An 18836-nucleotide genomic window follows, 5' to 3' on the forward strand; every position below is an offset into this window, starting at 1 on the left:
GCTCCTGGGAGTGTCTAGTTAACTTTCTTTAATCCATTATTTCTCAAATTTTAATTTGCATTTTGATTACCAAAGTGAATGATTACCAATATAAAAGAATGCTTTCTTTTGAATATGTTTACTTCTTATAATTCATTTATTCCTTCAACAATTTTTGTGGAGCTCCTATGCAAACCACTGTTTGGGAATAAAACAGTGAACAAAACTGATGCAATCCTTGCCGTTATGATGCCCACTTTCAAGTGGAAGATATAGAAAAACAAGCAAACAAAAAAAGCCAATAAACAAACAACATGCCAGGTGATGATAAGTTCAATGGAGAAGAATTAAGAAGATAGTGGAAGAAAGGAGTACCTGACAGAGAGTTGTGATTTTATGTTGATGGTCAGGGATGACTTATGTGATTACATCTGAACATAGGAAGTGAGGGAGCAAGCCATGTGAATATCTTTGGGGAAAAACATTCCAGGCAGAGGGAACAGCAAGTGCAAAGGCCCTGAGGCAGAAGCTCCTTATGGTAGAAAGATGTTGAGTTGAAGTTCATTGAGTATGTTCATATGCTGAGGGGGAAAATCAAGTAGAGAAGGAAAAAGGGAATGGTTGGTAAGCGTAGTCTCTGGCGAAGCAGCAGAGTGTGACTTAGAACTCAGATTGTGTGATTATGTATTGCTTTTTTAAAAAATTAATTTATTTATTTTTGGCTGCATTGGGTCTTCATTGCTGTGCACGGGCTTTCTCTAGTTGCGGCCTGTGGGAGCTACTCTTCTTTGCGGTGCACGGACTTCTCATTACGGTAGCTTCTCTTGTGGAGCACAGACTCTAGGTGCGTGGGCTCAGTAGTTGTGGCTTGCGGGCTCTAGAGCTCAGGCTCAGTAGTTGTGTCGCACAGGCTTAGTTGCTCCGCGGCATGTGGGATCTTCCCGGACCAGGGCTTGAATCTGTGTCCCCTGCATTGGCAGGCGGATTCTTAACCACTGAACCACCAGGGAAGTCCCTATGTATTCTTAAATAGAAGAATAAACATTGCATTCACTGACAAAGGAGGAAAAGGGGTTAATGATGGAGGCTGATTTGTCTTCTGGATAAGGGCATGGGGTCAGGGCCATGTTGTGGCCTCCATTTGCTTTGTGCTATAGAAATCAAGGTTATTATCTGAGGATGATGAGGTAGGATGGTGTAAGGATTTGAAGACGTAAGAATTTGAGGACACAGCAGTTATGGGGCCTGGTAGAGAAACATGACTGGAGTCATGTAGAATGATCCTTGGGTAGCATTAGGGGCCTGGTAGAGAAACATGACTGGAGTCATGTAGAATGATCCTTGGGTAGCATTAGGGGCCTGCCTGAGTTTGGGGACCATGAATTTCCAGGACCAAGCACCTGCCTTGCCATGACCTGTGTGTGCAAGTGGAGAGGGTAGATGACCTGGTTCATTTGGGTTGGGCTTCTCCTGGGTAGGGCTGTGGAAACAGGTGATGGAGTAAAGGCTGTTGGCAAAGGAATGATCGATGTGGGAAATCATGTCCTTAGGGGAGGGTGTGTAGAGTCAGAGGATTTAAGATGAAGACTTTAAAAAATGTTAGCAATCTCTCAGAGAACAGGGAGTTAGTTCATTGTTTATATGGAACGAGATAAGCAAGCTTCGCAAACAAACGTCCTCCTGTGTTTGAATGTGATTTGCTGGTCAATAATAATAACAAGCACTTCTTGGGTACTTACTTTGTGGCAGGCACTGTTCTTATCATTTTACATACATTGCCTTTTGGAATTCTCGCAACAATCTAAGGTAGGTTCTACCATAATCAGCATTTTACAGATGTGGGAATCATGGCCCAAGATTTCCCAGAATCACACAGAGCTAGGATTTGAACCCAGGTAGTTTGGTGCCAGAGTCTATACTTGTTACTGTACTTGTTGCTGGACGGCGCTAACTCTATTCCCTCCCTTACCCAACCTCTGACCTGCATCTTTTTCGTCTGTCTGTAGGCTAAGGATGGTGATTATTAGTTAAGTGAAGTTCTGAGCTGGGAGTTATTTTATACTTTATTTGATGATAAAGAAGTTTAATAGTTTCAGAACGCATCAGAATCTTCCTGTTTTAATGATATCAAAATGCCATATGCCCTACATCAGTGGAATGGACGCAAATGTCATGGGTAATGAGGAGGTAAATGAACCATGAAGCTAATGCTTGGAGTGGAGGGTCCATGAGCACATTAGAGAGAATCTTGAGATGAATCATGGTGGAACTTGGGATGGGGCTGGAGACTATGACCTACTCACAGTCTATTGCTTTATGGGCTTGTTTTCCAACTAGGTGGTAAATCACTGACTATCTCTCTATCTGTCTGTCTGTCTTGATTAAAGTGCTCCAGTATATTCGTTTATGTTTGTTAAATCTCATCCTTGAGAAATGCATAATCCAGTTGGAGGCAGGGGAATATCTGAAATTAATTAGGGGTTGATGATGGACTGTTGGCAAAGGTGAAGAGAGAGAAGGAAGGCTGGCTAGAGCAGATTTATGTGAAATGAAGGAAACTTCATGGGAAGAGAGGCTGTTCATGACTTTTGGAGTTATTTCCTCCATTGCTGGAGAAATAAGTGTAATTTTGGTCCATCTATGCTCCAGTTGGTTCTCTTGTCCTTAACACATTCCTTTACAGGATGCCTGGCCTGGGTTAGTGTGAGAGGCATGGCCAAGCATCGTTGGGGACCAAGATCTCGTCTGGAGGCTGAACCTATGTGCCCTCAAGAGCTAGTTAAACAAATATGACACGGTGCTAATTTTTTTTTTTTTTTTGATAGGACCTTTGTGTAAATGGTGCTCAGATATTACACTTTAAAAGCTCATTAGTGGAGGAAGCAGTCAATGAGCTAATAAATATATTGCTGGATGTGGAAGTTTCATCTAAGGAAGACAGAGAAAAAGTATCCAATATGAATAGTACTGATTCAAAAAATGAAATTTCGGGTAAGAGAGGGGGTAATGGAAGGGTCTTGTTTTTCTAGGACAATACTGAAAACTAAAATTTAATTTCCTACATGGCAATGAATTTCACACTCTAAAAAGACCCTCCCAATTTTATAAGGACATTTATAAATCTGAAATTATGATTCAGAGCACATTTTAATGATGCCATGTCATTCATTCCCATTACTTTTTGTTCAACTCTACAAGCATGTACTTTGCATTGGCCCTTGTTAGCTCTCTTTGCACTTAGGTCTAAATGTGTGTTTTTTCACTATCAGTAGAGTAGGCTGGATTATGGATTGGAATCCCCACTGAGGTACGTCTACACCAGAGCAAAGGGTTTGCAGGACAGACGAGGACACTGAGAGGCTGAGGAGGGTCGCTATTCCCCAGGGGTTTATGGTTACTGGTGGAAGACAGAACCCAGAGAACAGGCGCCCAGGCGCTGTCTTTCTTTTGTGGCCACAGCTCCTGCCTCTCCTCCTGTTTCCGCACATCGAGGAGGAGAGGCCTCCTCTGACTGCCTGGTGCCCCGATTTCCTCTTCCTCCCCTTTGATGGCCTCATTTCGTAAGAAGTGTGACCTTTGAGTGTTATTCAACTTGCATGTAATTTATCTTAATTTTCTTCTCTTTAACTGCAATAGATGGTTTTCTGTCTGTCTGTCTGTCTCTCTCTCTGTCCGCGTCCCCATCTCTTTCAATTTCTCTCATTGCGTAACAGCAAAAAGAGAAGAAGGACATTCCGACACCTTGACATCTTCTCTTAATGCTGGGGCGGGCCTCCTGCCTTTGACGACAGTCGCGAGAAAGAAGAAAGAGTCCGAGGTGTTACAGGAAGGAGCCCGCGAGTTGCTCTCTCACTTCAATCACCAGAACCTGGGTGCTCTGCTGAAAGTTACAAGGAACACGCTAGAGGCCGTTCGCAAGCGCATTCATTCCTCCCACACGACCAGCTTCCTCGGTAATGATCCCACACCATTTGCCCCCTGGCTGGCCAAGCCTGGTTGCTGGTTGTGTGTGTGTGTTTCTGTTAAGTTTAAATAATAAAAAACCCCACCATTTCTTGAGTGCCTCCTTGTAAGTTTAAATATTATGAACTTGGATTATCCCAACAATTCTATGAAGTAGACACTATCATTCCTCTCATTTAAGACTGAGAAAACTGGAGTCCAGGGAGGTTAAGTAATTTGCTTAACGTCGCTTAGCTCTTGTTAATAACATAATAATCAGCATCACGTTTAATCTTTTAGTTATAAGGTGAAAACGTGTGAAATGAATTATTTTAATTAGTGAAAGAAAAAAATACGTACTTTAAAAAGAAGATATCCAGAAACATAATTTCACTGTTAAATTATTAGATTATTAGCCAGTCTTATAAAGAGAGAAAGATCTTATTAATGCCATGATCTCCAAAGCAGAAGTTGTTTTTACTATTTTCGTGTCAATTTAGTACTTTCCAACTGATTTCTTCATTCTCAGTACAACCATCTCTCCTCGGTACCATTCAGAAATAGGTGTTGCATTTCCCAGAGGGGCCACAAAAATCCATCAAATTTAGAGACATTCTGAAATTAAATTTTAAGTTAAAAAAATATAAAAAATAAAGTAACAGTAATTAATTAAAATTGAAACAATAATAGGATAACAAAACCTTTTTATTTATTTTGCATATTGGCATTTAAGGGAAAGCATCTCTAATATTTAATTAAAAGTGGATGAATAAAAGTGGAAACATTAAAATAATTTTTTGATTGGTGGCATGGCTTATTATGTTTTATTTTACTTCAGAATGGAGGATAGTTCTTTTATTTGACATGGGGATAATATTAGAACTTATCAATTTTTGATATGCTGAATATTGTCATGTCTTCCCCAACTTTATATGTTACAGGTATTTCCAACTGTATATATAGAGTTACATGCACACACATATCCATATTTAGACACCTATTCCTATATCCAACTTTAAAAGCCCCTTGGGTATAGTATAAATGGTAAATTACACGTTATTTCTTCTCCACTCTTTAACCGCGCCCAGTGTGGATATACTCACGGTGGTAGGAAAGACATATGTTTTATTTGAAATTCCAAGCTGGCTATTTATTCTGACTTTGGCTTGTTCCGATAGTTATTCTTGTTCTTCATTCCTTGCTTACTTAGTCTACGTTTAGTTTGTTGTATCCTGTTATTTGGACAGTATCATCTTCAATATTTTAGGCAAGAGTTTATATAATTAAGTCCAACTCCACGCAGTGGGTTTCCTTTATGGAGAGTGTACCCATAGATTGTAATCAGCAGAAAATGGCCTGGGTTCCACTGAACTGCTCTGTTACATTGAGCAAAACTAGATCCTCCGTTAATTTTTATTCATTCATTCATTCATTCATTCAACAAATACATACAGTATTGTCCAATGATATACCTATTATGTATTGTTCTAGGTGCTTTAATTTTTCTGGTTCAAAATGAAATAGATTAAAAATTTATTAACTAAATTAATAAACTTTAAATTAAAGAGATTAAATCCTCCCTGTTTTGTGTTAACTCAGACAGTAACAGTACCTCTAAAATGCAGCAGAAAGCTCTGCCCATTTTCCGGGCCAGCGTCACTCTGGCCATTCCCAACATCACCATGGCCCCAGCCCTAGAAGACATACAGCAGACGCTGAACAGAGCCGTGGAGTGCATCGTCACTGTCACCAAGGGGGTTAGACAGTGGAGCAGTGAGCTGTTGTCCAAGGTGGGTGTGGGATGAGGAAATCATTTCATATGATTGAAATGAATCATATGATTGGTGGCGTGGTTTATTATGTTTCAAGGACCTATGACTGAAATATGTCCTTTTCTACTGTAGAAAAAGATGCACGAAAGAAAAACGGCTGCTTTGCAGAGTAACGAAGACAGTGATTCTGATGTTGAAATGGGGGAAAACGAACCTCAGGGTAAATGTTCTTTTAGTTCTTTCTAACTAGTCATTCTAAATCAAAATATATTGAGCTAAAAGGTATTTTCCCTCCATGCAATTCTCAAATCAGATTAGATCGGAATATTAATCTATGAGCCAATTTCTAGTTTATAAAATATAAAGATCCACATATTTTAATATCACCATCATGAATAGTGTATTTTAAACGGGTATCTCACAAGACATACTAGGGGACAAGTAAGATTTTAGTTTCACAGTTTAAAGAGAAACTTGTCATCATCACAATGAACATTTCCTGACGTTTAAGAGCTATTTTGTATTTTGAGCCATTATATGTCCTGTTTTGCTAACATGCTGTGATTTTTGCTGTAGATCTCATGGTTTTCATTTATATTCTGTAATATTAGGTAGCATATGACATCCACGTTGCTAATGATATATGATAAATGTATCTTTTAAAGCAACCCTGCAAACAGCAGGGCGTGTGTAATTTTCAATTACTGCTCATATCCCCTGAGAACTAACCACAAGGAAGAAACTAAGACAAGTTCCTCTTTAAAATAGTCTGTTACTGAGGAGGCTAAAGACAGCTCAAAACAACTTTGTCCACAACTTACAATATTATTTATTTTAGCTAAAAATCTATATTAGTGTGTTAATTTCAATTTTTTATATTATTTGGAAATATTGCTTAACTTCCTAGGATAGCTTAAAATTCAGAATTTTCTAAACTGGAAATATGTTCAATCATGAATTATATCTTAAATTGAGAGGAAAAATGTTTAATGAAAAATTATGCATATATTTTTGTCATGATAAAAGAGTTAAACAAAATAAGCTGTACCTTTTAAAAATAACAGCTTTGAGATATAATTTACATAACATAAAATTCACCCTTTTAAAGTATACAATTCAGTGGTTTTTATTATATTCAGAGTTGTACAACCATCACCACTATCTAATTTTAGAACATTTTCATCACCTCCAAAAGAAACCCTGTACCTATTAGCAGTCATTTCTCATTCCCTTCTCCCAGCCCCTGGCAACCATTAATCTACTTTCTGTCTTTATGGATTTGCCTATTCTGAACGTTTCATATAAATGGAATCATGCTACATGTGGTCTTTTGTAACTAACTTTCAAGTTCTAACTATGTTGTAGCATATATCATTTCTTCATTTCTTTTTATGTATCATTTCTTTTGATTGCTGAATAATAGTCCGTTGTATGGATATACTACATTTTATCCATTCATCAGTTGATGAGCATTTGGGTTATTTCCACTTTTGGACTGTTAAGAATAGATAATGCTATGAACATTTATGTAAAGTTTTTCCGTGGACATATATTTTCATTTTTCTTGGGTATGATAGTCATGCCCTGAATCATATGGCAACTTAATGCTTAACATTTTGAGGAAATGCCAAACTGTTTTCCAAAGCAATTAGACCATTTTACCTTCCTACCAGTAATGTGTGAGTGTCTCTCTCTCTCTTTTTTTTTTTTCTTGTATCCTCACCAACAGTTGTTGTTGTCTGCCTTTTGATTATAGCCATTCTAGTGGGTGTGAAGTGGTATCTCCTTGCAGTTTTGATTTGCATTTCCATAAAGACCAATGATATTGAACATCTTTTCATGTCTGTATGTGTGGCTTTTTTTTTTTTTTTCCCGTTTATATATCTTGTTTGGAGAAATGTCTATTCTTTGCCCATGTTTTTAAAAATTGGACTATTTGTCTTTTTATTGTTGAGTTGTTTATATATTCTGAATACAAATCCCTTACCAGATATGTAACTTGAAATATTTTCTTACATTCTGTGGGTTGTTTCTTCACTTTCTTAATGGTATATTTTGAAGTATAAAAGTTTTAATTTTGATTCAGTCCAGTTTAGCTACTTTTTCTTTTGGTGCTTTTGATTGTGTATTTAAGAAACTATTGCTTAACTTAAGGTCATGAAGGTTTACTCCTACGTTTTCTTTAAACATTTTATATTTTTAGCTCTTATATTTAGGTCTGTGGTGCATTTTGAGTGAAGTAGGGGTCCAAATTCATTCTTTTGCGTGTGGGTATTCAGTTGTCCTAGCAGCATTTGTTGCAAAGACTATTTTTTCCCAATTGAATTTTCTTGAGACCCTTGTTGAAAATCAGTTAACTGGAAGTGCAGATGTAAGCATTTATTTCTGCACTCTGGATTTTATTCCATTGATCTTATGTCTATCCTTATTCCAGAACCCCACTGTCTTGATTACTGTAGCTTTGAAGTAAGTTTTGAAGTCAGGAAGTGTGAGTCTTCCAACATTTTTCTTCTTTTTCAAGATTGTTTTTGAATATTCTGGATCTCTTTTATTTCTGTATGAATTTTGAAATCATCAGCTTGTTAATTTCTACAAAAAAGATTCGTGATTTTTGGGATGTGCTGAATCTGTAAGTCAATCTGGAGACTATTGAAATTAAATTTTAAAAAACTGAAATAATACAAAGTATCTCCTCCAACCACAGTGAAATAAAATTAAAAATCAGTGATAGGAGATCTGGAAAATTCACTAATACATGAAAATTAAACAATACACTCCTAAATAACCAATGAGTCAAAGAAGAACTCACAAAGGGAATTAGGAAATAGTTTTACGATAAATGCAAAGGAAAACACAAAATGCCAAAATTTATGAAATGCAGCTAAAACAATGCTTAGAGGGAAATTTATAGTCTTAAACACTGATACTAAAAAAGAAGAAATATCTCAAATCAATAACCTAGCCTTCTATTTTAAGAAACTTAACTTCAAGGTCACTGATTCTTTCTTCTACAAGCTAAAATCTGTTGAGCCCTGCAAGTGAATATTCATTTCATTTATTGTTTTTTCAACTTCAGAATTTGTATTTGATTCTCTTCTACATTTCTATATCATTATTGATATTCTCTATTTTTTGAGACATACTTCTCGTACTTTAATTCTTCAGATAGGGTTTTCTGTAGTTCTTTGAACATATTTTAATAGCTGATTTTAAATTTTCTCTAAGTTTGATTAGGTCCCATTTGTTTATTTTTGCTTTTGTTTCCTTTGCATTAGGAGACAAATCAAAAAATATTGCTATGATTTATGTTAGAGTGTTCTGCTTATGTTTTCTTCTAGTTTTATGGTTTCCAGTCTTACTTGTAGGTCTTTAATCCATTTTGAGTTTATTTTTGTACATGGTGTGAGAAAGCTTTTGCACAGCAAAGGAAACCATCAACAAAATGAAAAGATAATCTACTGAATGGGAGGAAATATTTGCAAATGATATGACCAATAAGGGGTTAATATCAAAACTATATAAACAGCTCATACAACTTAATATCAAAAAACAAACAACCTGTTTGAAAAATGGACAGAAGACCTGAATAGACATTTTCCCAAAGAAGACATACAGATGGCCAACAGGCACATGAAATGATGCTCAACATCGCTACTCATCAGAGAAATGCAAATTAGAACCACAATGAGATGTCACCTCACACCCGTCAAAATGACCATCATTAAAAAGAACATAAATAACAAATGTTGGCAAAGATGTGGAGAAAAGGGAACCCACTTGCACTGTTGGTGGGAATGTAAATTGGTGCAGCCACTGTGGAGAACAGGATGGAGGTTTCTCAAAAAAACTAAAAATAGAACTACCATATGATTCAGATTTCCACTCCTGAGTATATATCTGGAAAAATGAAAACAGTAATTCGAAAAATACACACACCCCAGTGTTTATAGCAGCATGATTTGCGATAGCTAGGAAGCAATCCAAGTGCCCATCAACAGACAATTGGATTAAGAAGCTGTGACACATATATACAATGGGCTATTACTCAGCCATAAAAAAGAATGAAATTTTGCCATTTGCAACAAGATGGATGGACCTGGAGGGTATTATGTTAGGGAAATAAGTCAGACAGAGAAAGACAAATGCTCTGTGTTATCACTTATACGTGGTATCTAACAAATAAAACAGAGAAAATAATATAGCAAAACAGAAACAGATTTACAGATATAGAGAACAAACTTGAGGTTACCAGTGGGGAGAGGGAAGGGGGGAAGGGAAAAGATAGGGGTATGGGATTAAGAGATACAAACTACTATGTATAAAATAAGTAAATAAATAAGCTACAAGGAAATATACAGCACAGGGAATATAGCCAGTATTTTATAATAACTTTAAATGGAGTACAATCTATAAAAAATTTGAGTCACCATGTTGTACACCTGAATCTAACAGAATCTTGTCAATCAACTGTACATCAATAAAAATTTCTTTTTGTCTAGTAATTCCAATAGTGGGCTTTCTCACGTATATTTCTACTGGCTGTTTTTGTTCCTTTGGGTGGGCATGACTTTCCTGTGTCTTTGCATGTCTCACAATTCTATTTTTTGTTGAAAACTTGATATGTTAAAGAGTATAATGTGGCAAATCTGATTCTTTCTCCCAGGGTCTGTTGTTGTTGTTGTTATTACTGTTTTATATTGACTTTCCTGGACCAATTCTGTAAAACTTGTCTTCCCTGTGGACTGCACCACTATAGTCTGTGCTTGATTAGTTTAGCAGTTAACTATGATTGCACAGAGATTTCCTTTAATGCTTTGAACCAGTAAGGCTTCCATCCTTTGCCTAGGGAGTTTGTGTGTGCACTGGAGCGCCCTGAAAGCTCAGGAAGTTTTCAACACTGCTCTAGCCTTTATTTACTATTTGTGCAAGACCTCAATTCATGAGCCAGCATGAACGATTGGGACACTTTTAGGTCTTTCTTGGGCATGTGCACAGCTCTGTACATACACATGACCTTCTAGAACCCCAGGAATATGTCAGGGCCTTATAAGGCCTTCTGTGGACATCTCATTCCCCAGATCTTTAACTTTTTTGGCCAACCTTTCCATTGCCCCAATGGATATCATTGCCTCAGGCAGCTGTGAAGTTAAATGTCACTGATTTTTTTTTTTAATTGAAGTATAGTTGACTTACTTCATAACTAAGTGACTTATGTACTTCAACATAGTGACTTGGTATTTTTAGACATTATGAAATGATCACCACTATGAATCTAGTTACCATCTATCACCATACAAAGTTATTACAGTATTATTGATTATATTCCCTGTATTGTACACTACATCCTGTGACTTATTTATTTTATAACTGGACTTCTTAATCCCCTTTATTGATTTTGCCCATCCTCCTTTCCCCTCCCTTCTGGCAAGGACTAGTTTGTTCTCTGTATCTATGAGTTTGCTTCTGTTTTGTTCTGATTGTTTTTTGACAAATGCCTTGGGGATAGGGATTTTCTCAGTCAGTGGGTTCTGAGTCAGGTCAAATAAAGATAAACTGTTTGAATGGGGCTTGCCCAGGGAGCTTCCAGACAAGTCAAGTAGGGCCAATTGTATGGGGCTTCTTGAGGAGCCTGAAGCCCAGGCTGGTCCCTCTGGTGAATGCTACCTGCTGCTGGCTGTGGTTTTCACAGCCACGGTCATTGCAAAGCTCCTGTTTCTCGAGGCTGCCACATAGCCAGCAAGGGGCAGTGTATGTAGAACCAGTTAACATACGACAAAACTCACTGTTGTTACCCAAATTTCAAAATATTTCTCGAATGAACAATTCCTTGAATTGTTGCAAGCTTTGGTTAATGTCCAGAGTCCTGAAAAAATTATTATTGACAAATTTGCCCAGTGTTTTCAATTGCTTTTATAAAGAAGATTTTTTCAGAGGTCCTTACTTTACCATTACAGAAATTCACTCATCTTTTTAAAGCACGTTCTATATACCGTTGATATAAATGTTTCTCTCTCTCTCTTTTTTTTTTGCTTTTAGATACCTTTGAGATAGCATCTGTGAACTTACCCATTCCTGTGCAAAACAGGAACTATTATAAGAATGTTTCTGACAACAAAGAGATTCTAAAATTAGTCTCTGTGCTTAGCACAATCATCAGCTCCACCAAAAAGGTAGGCCGAGAGGATCTGCAGCCAGGGTCTTCTGCTTTACAACAAGATTGAAGCTGCACATTAAAGCTTGTCCTTCACGTAGCCTGGGTCTCACGCACTGTGCCCTCAGTGAGCAGCTTATGGCATCTTGTACGTGCTCAGCAAATGTTTGTTTAACTCAAGGTTTTTCGTTCTAGATTGCAAGGTGAAAGACAATGATTATTTCTGTGTTTTATATTGTCTTCTGTTTAATGCCTTTGAACTTTTTATGTATTTATGTAGTACAGGTAAGTCTGTTAAAAAATTCCAAATGTCTCAAACCCCAAGTCAGACGGGTGCTGCAATTCACCTTCAGAGAGTCAGTGATGCTGGAACTGACTTGAATCATTTGAAATAGAATAAGATTTACACTCAGTTCTTTATGTTTGTGTAGTTGGGCAAATCTTATAAAATAGATGAAAATTTATGTATATTGTGTATACATGTATGTATATCATGGAAATAAGATAATACTGAGAATATCAAAAATATTTTCAGCACATACTTGTACTGGACATGGATGTAAATTCAGGTTAATTTTTTCTTCCAAACTGCTCTTCTCTCAACTTTCCCTTTTCTGTTCAGACAAATCTGTCTTTGTGGTTAAAAAGACTCAAAATCCTGATGTCAATTTCTACTTAAAAGAAAATATTCACATTGGCACTAAGACCTCCTGACTCTTTAAAAATGTTTCTCGTTATTGAGGGAACAGTTGTCACTCAGTAAATATATCTTTTCTATTATTACTCAGTTTTGATAGAATGAGTTTCATTTGTTTGAAAGTGTTTTGAAAAGCTGCCTTTGCTGTAACCATGTGAGGAAATGTTAAGTTTAATTTTAATGTATTCCTGAGGGAACTGGAAGCTTTTGCATTTATGCATTTTCAATTTTCCTTTCTTAATATCTTGAAGGTCTTGTATTTAATTTTGCCCTAGGGATTGCGTTCACATAATTCAATTTAACAAATATTTGTCTAGTGCTTAGTAGAGTATTCTATGATGATAATAAACATTCAAGTATGCTTTCAAATGTCTCAGTAATCATGGAAAATACAATAAAATAGATCAATAATAAAGTCCATTACTTTCTCTGAATATAAGCAGCCACTATTATGAAAATCCAAGGGCAAGACAGAGTAGTTGAAATTAATGTACTGCAGGCAACAAGATACTTATGTCTGCGCCATTGTTGTTGCACTTGCCTTTATATTATGTGAAGGAAATGTACAGATCTTAGTCTTCCTTAAGATAATAGAAAGGGTTGGCACTTAGAATAACTTGAAGGACTTTATCCAGATTGATAGGATGGCCAGATTGTTTCTGGAAGACTATATGCACACTTGGTCATAGTGCTAGACATGGCTCTCCACAGCCATAGACCCTTCTGAATTTTCTGTGGTTGACCCGTCCTCGACCGCAGAAACTCCTCTGACCCCAGCCCCTTTCCTCTTACAATAACTGGTTGGATCAGAGTATAAACCTGACCTACATTCAGCACATCCATAGTTTGGCCATCAACTTATAACACTGCCTGGCTTGAAAAGATGAGCTGGACCAAACAATCAAAATAACCATGGCAATTAAAATAACTTAAGTAGATCAGCCCTACATATGTAGTTCAAGTAATTTTTCCTTTAGGCTTTAGGTTACCTCTGCTTTCAAAAGTTCCAGTTTAATAAAGATTGACTCAGATAAAATAAATGAGAGTCTAAAACTTATTTAGTTAGGGTATGTTCTTTTTTTTTTTTTTAATAAATCTATCTACTTATTTATTTATGTATTTAGGCTGCATTGGGTCTTTGTTGCTGCGCACGGGCTTTCTCTCTAGTTGTGGCGAGCGGGGGCTACTCTTCGTTGCGGTGCGCTGGCTTCTCATTGCGGTGGCTTCTCTTGTTGCGGAGCACGGGCTCTAGGCTCATGGGCTTCAGTAGCTGTGGCACACAGGCTCAGTACTTGTGGCTTGCAGGCTCTAGAGCGCAGGCTCAGTAGTTGTGGCACCCGGACTCAGTAGTTGTGGCTTGCAGGCTTCAGTAGTGTGGCTCACGGGCTCTAGAGCGCAGGCTCAGCAGATGTGGTGCACTGGCCTAGTTGCTCCGTGGCATGTGAGATCTTCCCAGACCAGGGCTCGAACCCGTGTCCCCTGCATTGGCAGGCAGATTCTTAACCACTGTGCCACAAGGGAAGTCCCAGGTATGTTCTTAATATTATAAACTCTTGGGTGTTGAAAGAGCTCAGGATTCTGGAATTTTACCCATATTCAGGGATCTTTGATAATCTGTAATTCATTCTCCAAACCATCATACATTTGTGAATATGTCTAGATGCTGCTGCAATGCATTCTGGGTGTGCATGTCAACATCTCAGCCCGTGCCAGGGCATCAGGTGTAGTTGGGACAAGCGGGGGCAGGCTTAGCTTTCTGCATTTTAGTGGGTGTGAAGTGTCAACATTCATTAATCCTGAGGTTTCAAGGGGCATCTTTAGCTGCACGTGGGGAGCTAGAGTAAAGCTACTGCTTGGCTTGGTACGGGTTGGTGAAATTTACTTAAAATAATCAGACCATTTAGAATGCCGTTGGTAATGCTCTATGCTTTCAAATAATGCCACTTTTCTCTCTATCTCAGTTGAAATTTTTTTTTCTCATGCAGATGTAACTCTGAAATTATAATGTAAGCCAATAGAAAAAGTTGACTACCAAGAGGTATAAACATTAGAAATGAGGAGACAAATTTTAATTATTTGGAGATGATATGATTATCTATCAAGTAAATCCAAAAGCGCTAATCTAAAAAAAACATATGGCCCAAGAAGAGTTAAGTTAGTAGTCAGTTGAAAGGTAACTATAGGCATTTCTGCTGTAATGCAATAAACATATTCCTGAAAAGCCTGTTTTGCAAAGTTGCACATATAATAGGGATTATGAGAAAAAAGAGCTTGAGACAGACACACACAACCTAGGAAATTCTGTAACCAGAGTAATACCCAAAACAATAACAATCATAGTAAAATATTAACCTGTTGAACAACGCTATAGTCAGTATAGAACTTTACATACTATCAAAAGGTGAAAGAAACTTGGTAGAAGTTGTAACAAGGTGTAAGAAACAGTTGAAAATACTGAGTTATGGAAACAAGGATAAAATATACAAAGATCAGGTCTAACTGTGCAAAGAACATTCTCAAAACAAAGTGGAGAACAAATTAACCCAAAAGAAAGAAGAGACAAAAAGCATTGTGCCCCCTCTTTGGTTTGCTGCTTTAGTGGGTACAAAATGAAGTGCTAGGAAAAACAGCATTTGACAATGTGACCTTCCTGTTATATTGACATCATTCCTTATTTGCCAGTTGCGAGAAAGCCAATTCATCTTACAGAAGCACACTTTGTAACAAAGCGGACCATTCGTTAAAAAACCAGTTTTTAAAAAAACTTATATGCCATCCATACAGTTATCAGGATAATGGAAAAAAGATCCTTTTTACGATAACAACATCATTGAAAAATACCTAGGAGCGTACATGATGAGAAGTTTGTAGGGTCTTTATGAAGAGTTCTCTAAAACTTAACAAGGAATTAAAGAAAAAGAGGTGAGAAGATTTAGAAACACATGGGAAGATTTAATATTGTGTGGATGTCGGTCCTTATCTAATGTATTTATACATTTTGTGTAATTCCATGCAATCTTTCAATGGGGCTTGATGCCGGATATATTCTATTTGTCCCTCTAGATCTAATCTCCACGCTCTGACCTTAGGGAACAAGTCAGTGGGTTTCCATTGAGACTTCCAGTAGATTTCACCAATGAGAGTCTTGGAGGAGTTTGTGCAATGGGAAAAAGTGACCTCAGAGTATTTTTTTTCCCCCATAGCACCACCCTCTCTGTGGCATGATTTGCGCTGTGTTTTTTGACCTAAGGTCCAGCTCCAATCAAAAGGGCCTGGTCCACAAGAGATTTTATGGACTCGCGCTCTCTCTCTCTTTTTTTTTTTTTTTTTTCCTGAGAAACTGTTCCCCTCTCTTTTTGGTAGGATGGTACCAGTTACATTGTTACTAGTCCCAGGTTACTATTTACACTATTGTATCCAGTTCCAGTCCTGTGGCATTTTCAACTAGTCACACCGTTCACTAATTAAACATTTTAATAAATCCATGGGAACCACCAGCAACTGGCAAATGTTCACTTATATCATGATGCCGTTTCTGATTCTTCCTTCTCTACACAAATACGTTATTTGTATTCTAGGAAGTTATTACATCCACCGACTGCTTCAAACGCTACAATCACGTTTGGCAAAAGGAGAAAGAAGAAACCATTGTGACGTTTATTATGAAAAACCCCTTGCTTTCTGAATTTGAATCCCAGATTCTCTATTTCCAAAAACTAGAGCAAGAAATTAACACTGAGCCTGAGTGTATCTGTGCGGGTACCATTGCTCTGTACACAGGTTGGTTCATTTTCTTTCAGTCATAAAAATTCAACGTATTACTCTGTCTCTTTACCTAGATTAGTATTCCAGAGAGTTCTAGCTATCTTAAAGATTGACTCTCCTTTTATTGGCCTCAAGCTTTAAGACCAGCTTGTAGATTTGTTTTTAATTCTCTTCTGCATAATTATTTATTCTGGACTATTTTGAACACTCTGCTGCTAAACCTTGAAAATAAATGCTAATTCAAACAAGGGATAAGTCTGTCATATTTGGAATTAAAATGTACCCTTTCTTTAATAAATAACAATAACAAAGATTTGAGGCTTAGCTCCGACAGTTTTGATAGGTACTGTTTTGGTTTTTTTTTCCCATTTTGGAATGTGTTTTGAATTGTTGCAAATAGGCTTTATAACATGAATGAATATATAATGATTGGGAAAAACTAATTTTCTTTCCAGTTTGATTTTTCATGTGTTAGAGGGCTATCAGCTGCAAAGTGTTTACTGTTGGTAAACCGTTACACTGGGTCTCCTTATACTGGGTCAAGTTTTTCAAACTGAACGGTGGACATGTGGGTTTTACAGCTGACTTGAAGTTCACCTTGACCGCTGAGACGAAGGCCTGGATGGTTGTCATTGGCCGTCACTGTAACAGAAAATACAGAAATGAGATGGAAAACATTTCTACACTTGTTGAAGAATTCAGTAAGAAACTGAATCGCCCAATTAAAGACCTAGATGATATTCGAATTGCTATGGTGGCCCTGAAGGAAATTAGGGAGCAGCAAATCTCCATTGACTTTCAAGTGGGACCTATTGAGGTAACTGATAATCACTTGTTCTATAGAAACATCTCCATATGTTGGGCTCTATTAGATGAACTGTTGACCAGATCTGGACTGGAATTACAAGTGGCCGCTAAACCCAAGAACAACGATTTCAGTAATGATACCTAACCTGTAGGGTGCCTCGTGTGGGCAGTTCTAGTCCTTTACACAGCATTTAAGGTGTTGAAGAGCGGAGCCTGAGATGAGAATTTCTGTATAAGTGATTTACTGCTGAGTGCTCATGGGAGAAGTAGACTGAACGAAACAGAAAAGGATGAGGTTGGGGGTGGGAGGAAGCTAAGCCAGGGTGTGATCTTAGCTGTAGACTAACTTCGGCCTGATCCCACAGGGAGTGTTTTGGAACATGAGTTGTACCACACAGTTGGCCCCATTTTGAGGCAAGGGGGGACTGTCTTTATTTCCGCAAATCAGTTGGTCATTGACCATTATTTCCTCATGAGGAGGCTCCTATCAGCTGAGGACAATTTTCAAGGGAAGAAGGCAGCTTAATTCCTATAGCCAACACACCCAACAATCTGGGTTGCAAATACCAGCTAGCTGATAAACAGGACCTGGATGGGGCACTGACAGTGTCCATTCATGGGTTTACTCTGTATTAGCTCGTTTAATACTTCCTACAACACTCCACTTCCAAACAAGGAAACTGAGGGTCAAAGAAATCATGCAGTTTGATTAATGTTGCACATTACTTTTGTTTTTATTATCATACTGTCTTTTCTAGATGCAAACGCTTTATCAGGAATGGGTTACTATATTCTTTTAAACGAGACTAGTATAACTGTAGCGTTAGAACAGTTCCAGTTATAGAAACATTATCTTTTCATCACACCATGACTTAAATGTCTGGCCTTAAACTCTGATGGTCAGGATCCTACTCTTGTTTCATATTTTCTGCACGTCTCTTTGAATTTTGAAAAATTTCAAATTACCGTGAAAATGGCAGAGATGACTGAAGGTTTGCACCTCTACCGTGTTGGGTCAGGGAAATCACGTGGTCCACTGTGTTCTTCTTTGGAATTGAAACATCAAGGCAAAGACCCCCTACTTGGACCAGGGGAGTTTGGAGAAGGGGTTTGAAGAGGAGGTCCAGCAATTGCCAACCCTTTCCCCCTGACGTGAGAGTTAAGACAAACTGTTGTCAAGTAGTCAAGCTCAAGATGCAATCTTTAGTACTGATAGAACTTATTTGGAAGACCTGATTTAGTGTTCAGCTCCCATGTTGCCATTGTATCTTACTTTCCCCATCTCCCCACCCTATTCACACACACTATGGCCTTGTGAGCACTAAGTCCCAGAATTGTACTTAGTCATCCATCAAAGGCAGCATTGGAAAGCTGCAGGTCTCTGTGTTACTTTGTTGATTTGATTGGTACTGGGGTGCAGACTGGAGGCACGCCTTCAAGGAGAAAGAGGGAAGAGGAAGAGAGGCACTGGGCTATGCTTGCCCAAGTCAACAATCTTTTCCCCAAATCAACAATCAGGTGTTCATTTTTTGTCTTTGGGGAAGAGTAATGGTGGGAGAAGAGGCCAGGGATATTTAGGAAAAATCCTTTCTCATGAAAACCAAACTTTGCCTTATTTTAATCTTCTAGACAAGAGAATAGTCCAGGATTTTGTGTCCTGAGGGCAATAACTTGGCTTAGGCTCTGATTCAAGAATGCCCTCTTATGTCTTACTGTTGGAACC

General features: G+C 37.8%; 1 protein-coding gene and 1 long non-coding RNA gene across 11 annotated transcripts in view; one reads left to right on the plus strand and one right to left on the minus strand.

Annotated features, from left to right (window-relative positions):
• The window catches only part of DNAH5 (dynein axonemal heavy chain 5), a 316103-nt gene that overhangs the window by 147788 nt on the left and 149479 nt on the right, over positions 1-18836 (plus strand). For all 10 annotated transcript variants that reach the window (XM_082458341.1, XM_082458344.1, XM_082458345.1 and 7 more), the window contains 7 exons: positions 2805-2970; positions 3693-3932; positions 5521-5711; positions 5826-5913; positions 11730-11863; positions 16120-16321; positions 16888-17123. In XM_082458341.1, coding sequence (XP_082314467.1) covers positions 2805-2970; positions 3693-3932; positions 5521-5711; positions 5826-5913; positions 11730-11863; positions 16120-16321; positions 16888-17123 — 1257 coding nt within the window. The remainder of the gene's footprint in view (positions 1-2804; positions 2971-3692; positions 3933-5520; positions 5712-5825; positions 5914-11729; positions 11864-16119; positions 16322-16887; positions 17124-18836) is intronic.
• Positions 1-18836, minus strand: part of LOC309659093 — a 357758-nt gene that overhangs the window by 60217 nt on the left and 278705 nt on the right. The gene's annotated exons all lie outside the window — the stretch shown is intronic.

This window comes from Balaenoptera physalus, assembly GCF_965194825.1.
Source record: "Balaenoptera physalus genome assembly, chromosome: 3".
NCBI lineage: Eukaryota > Metazoa > Chordata > Mammalia > Artiodactyla > Balaenopteridae > Balaenoptera > Balaenoptera physalus.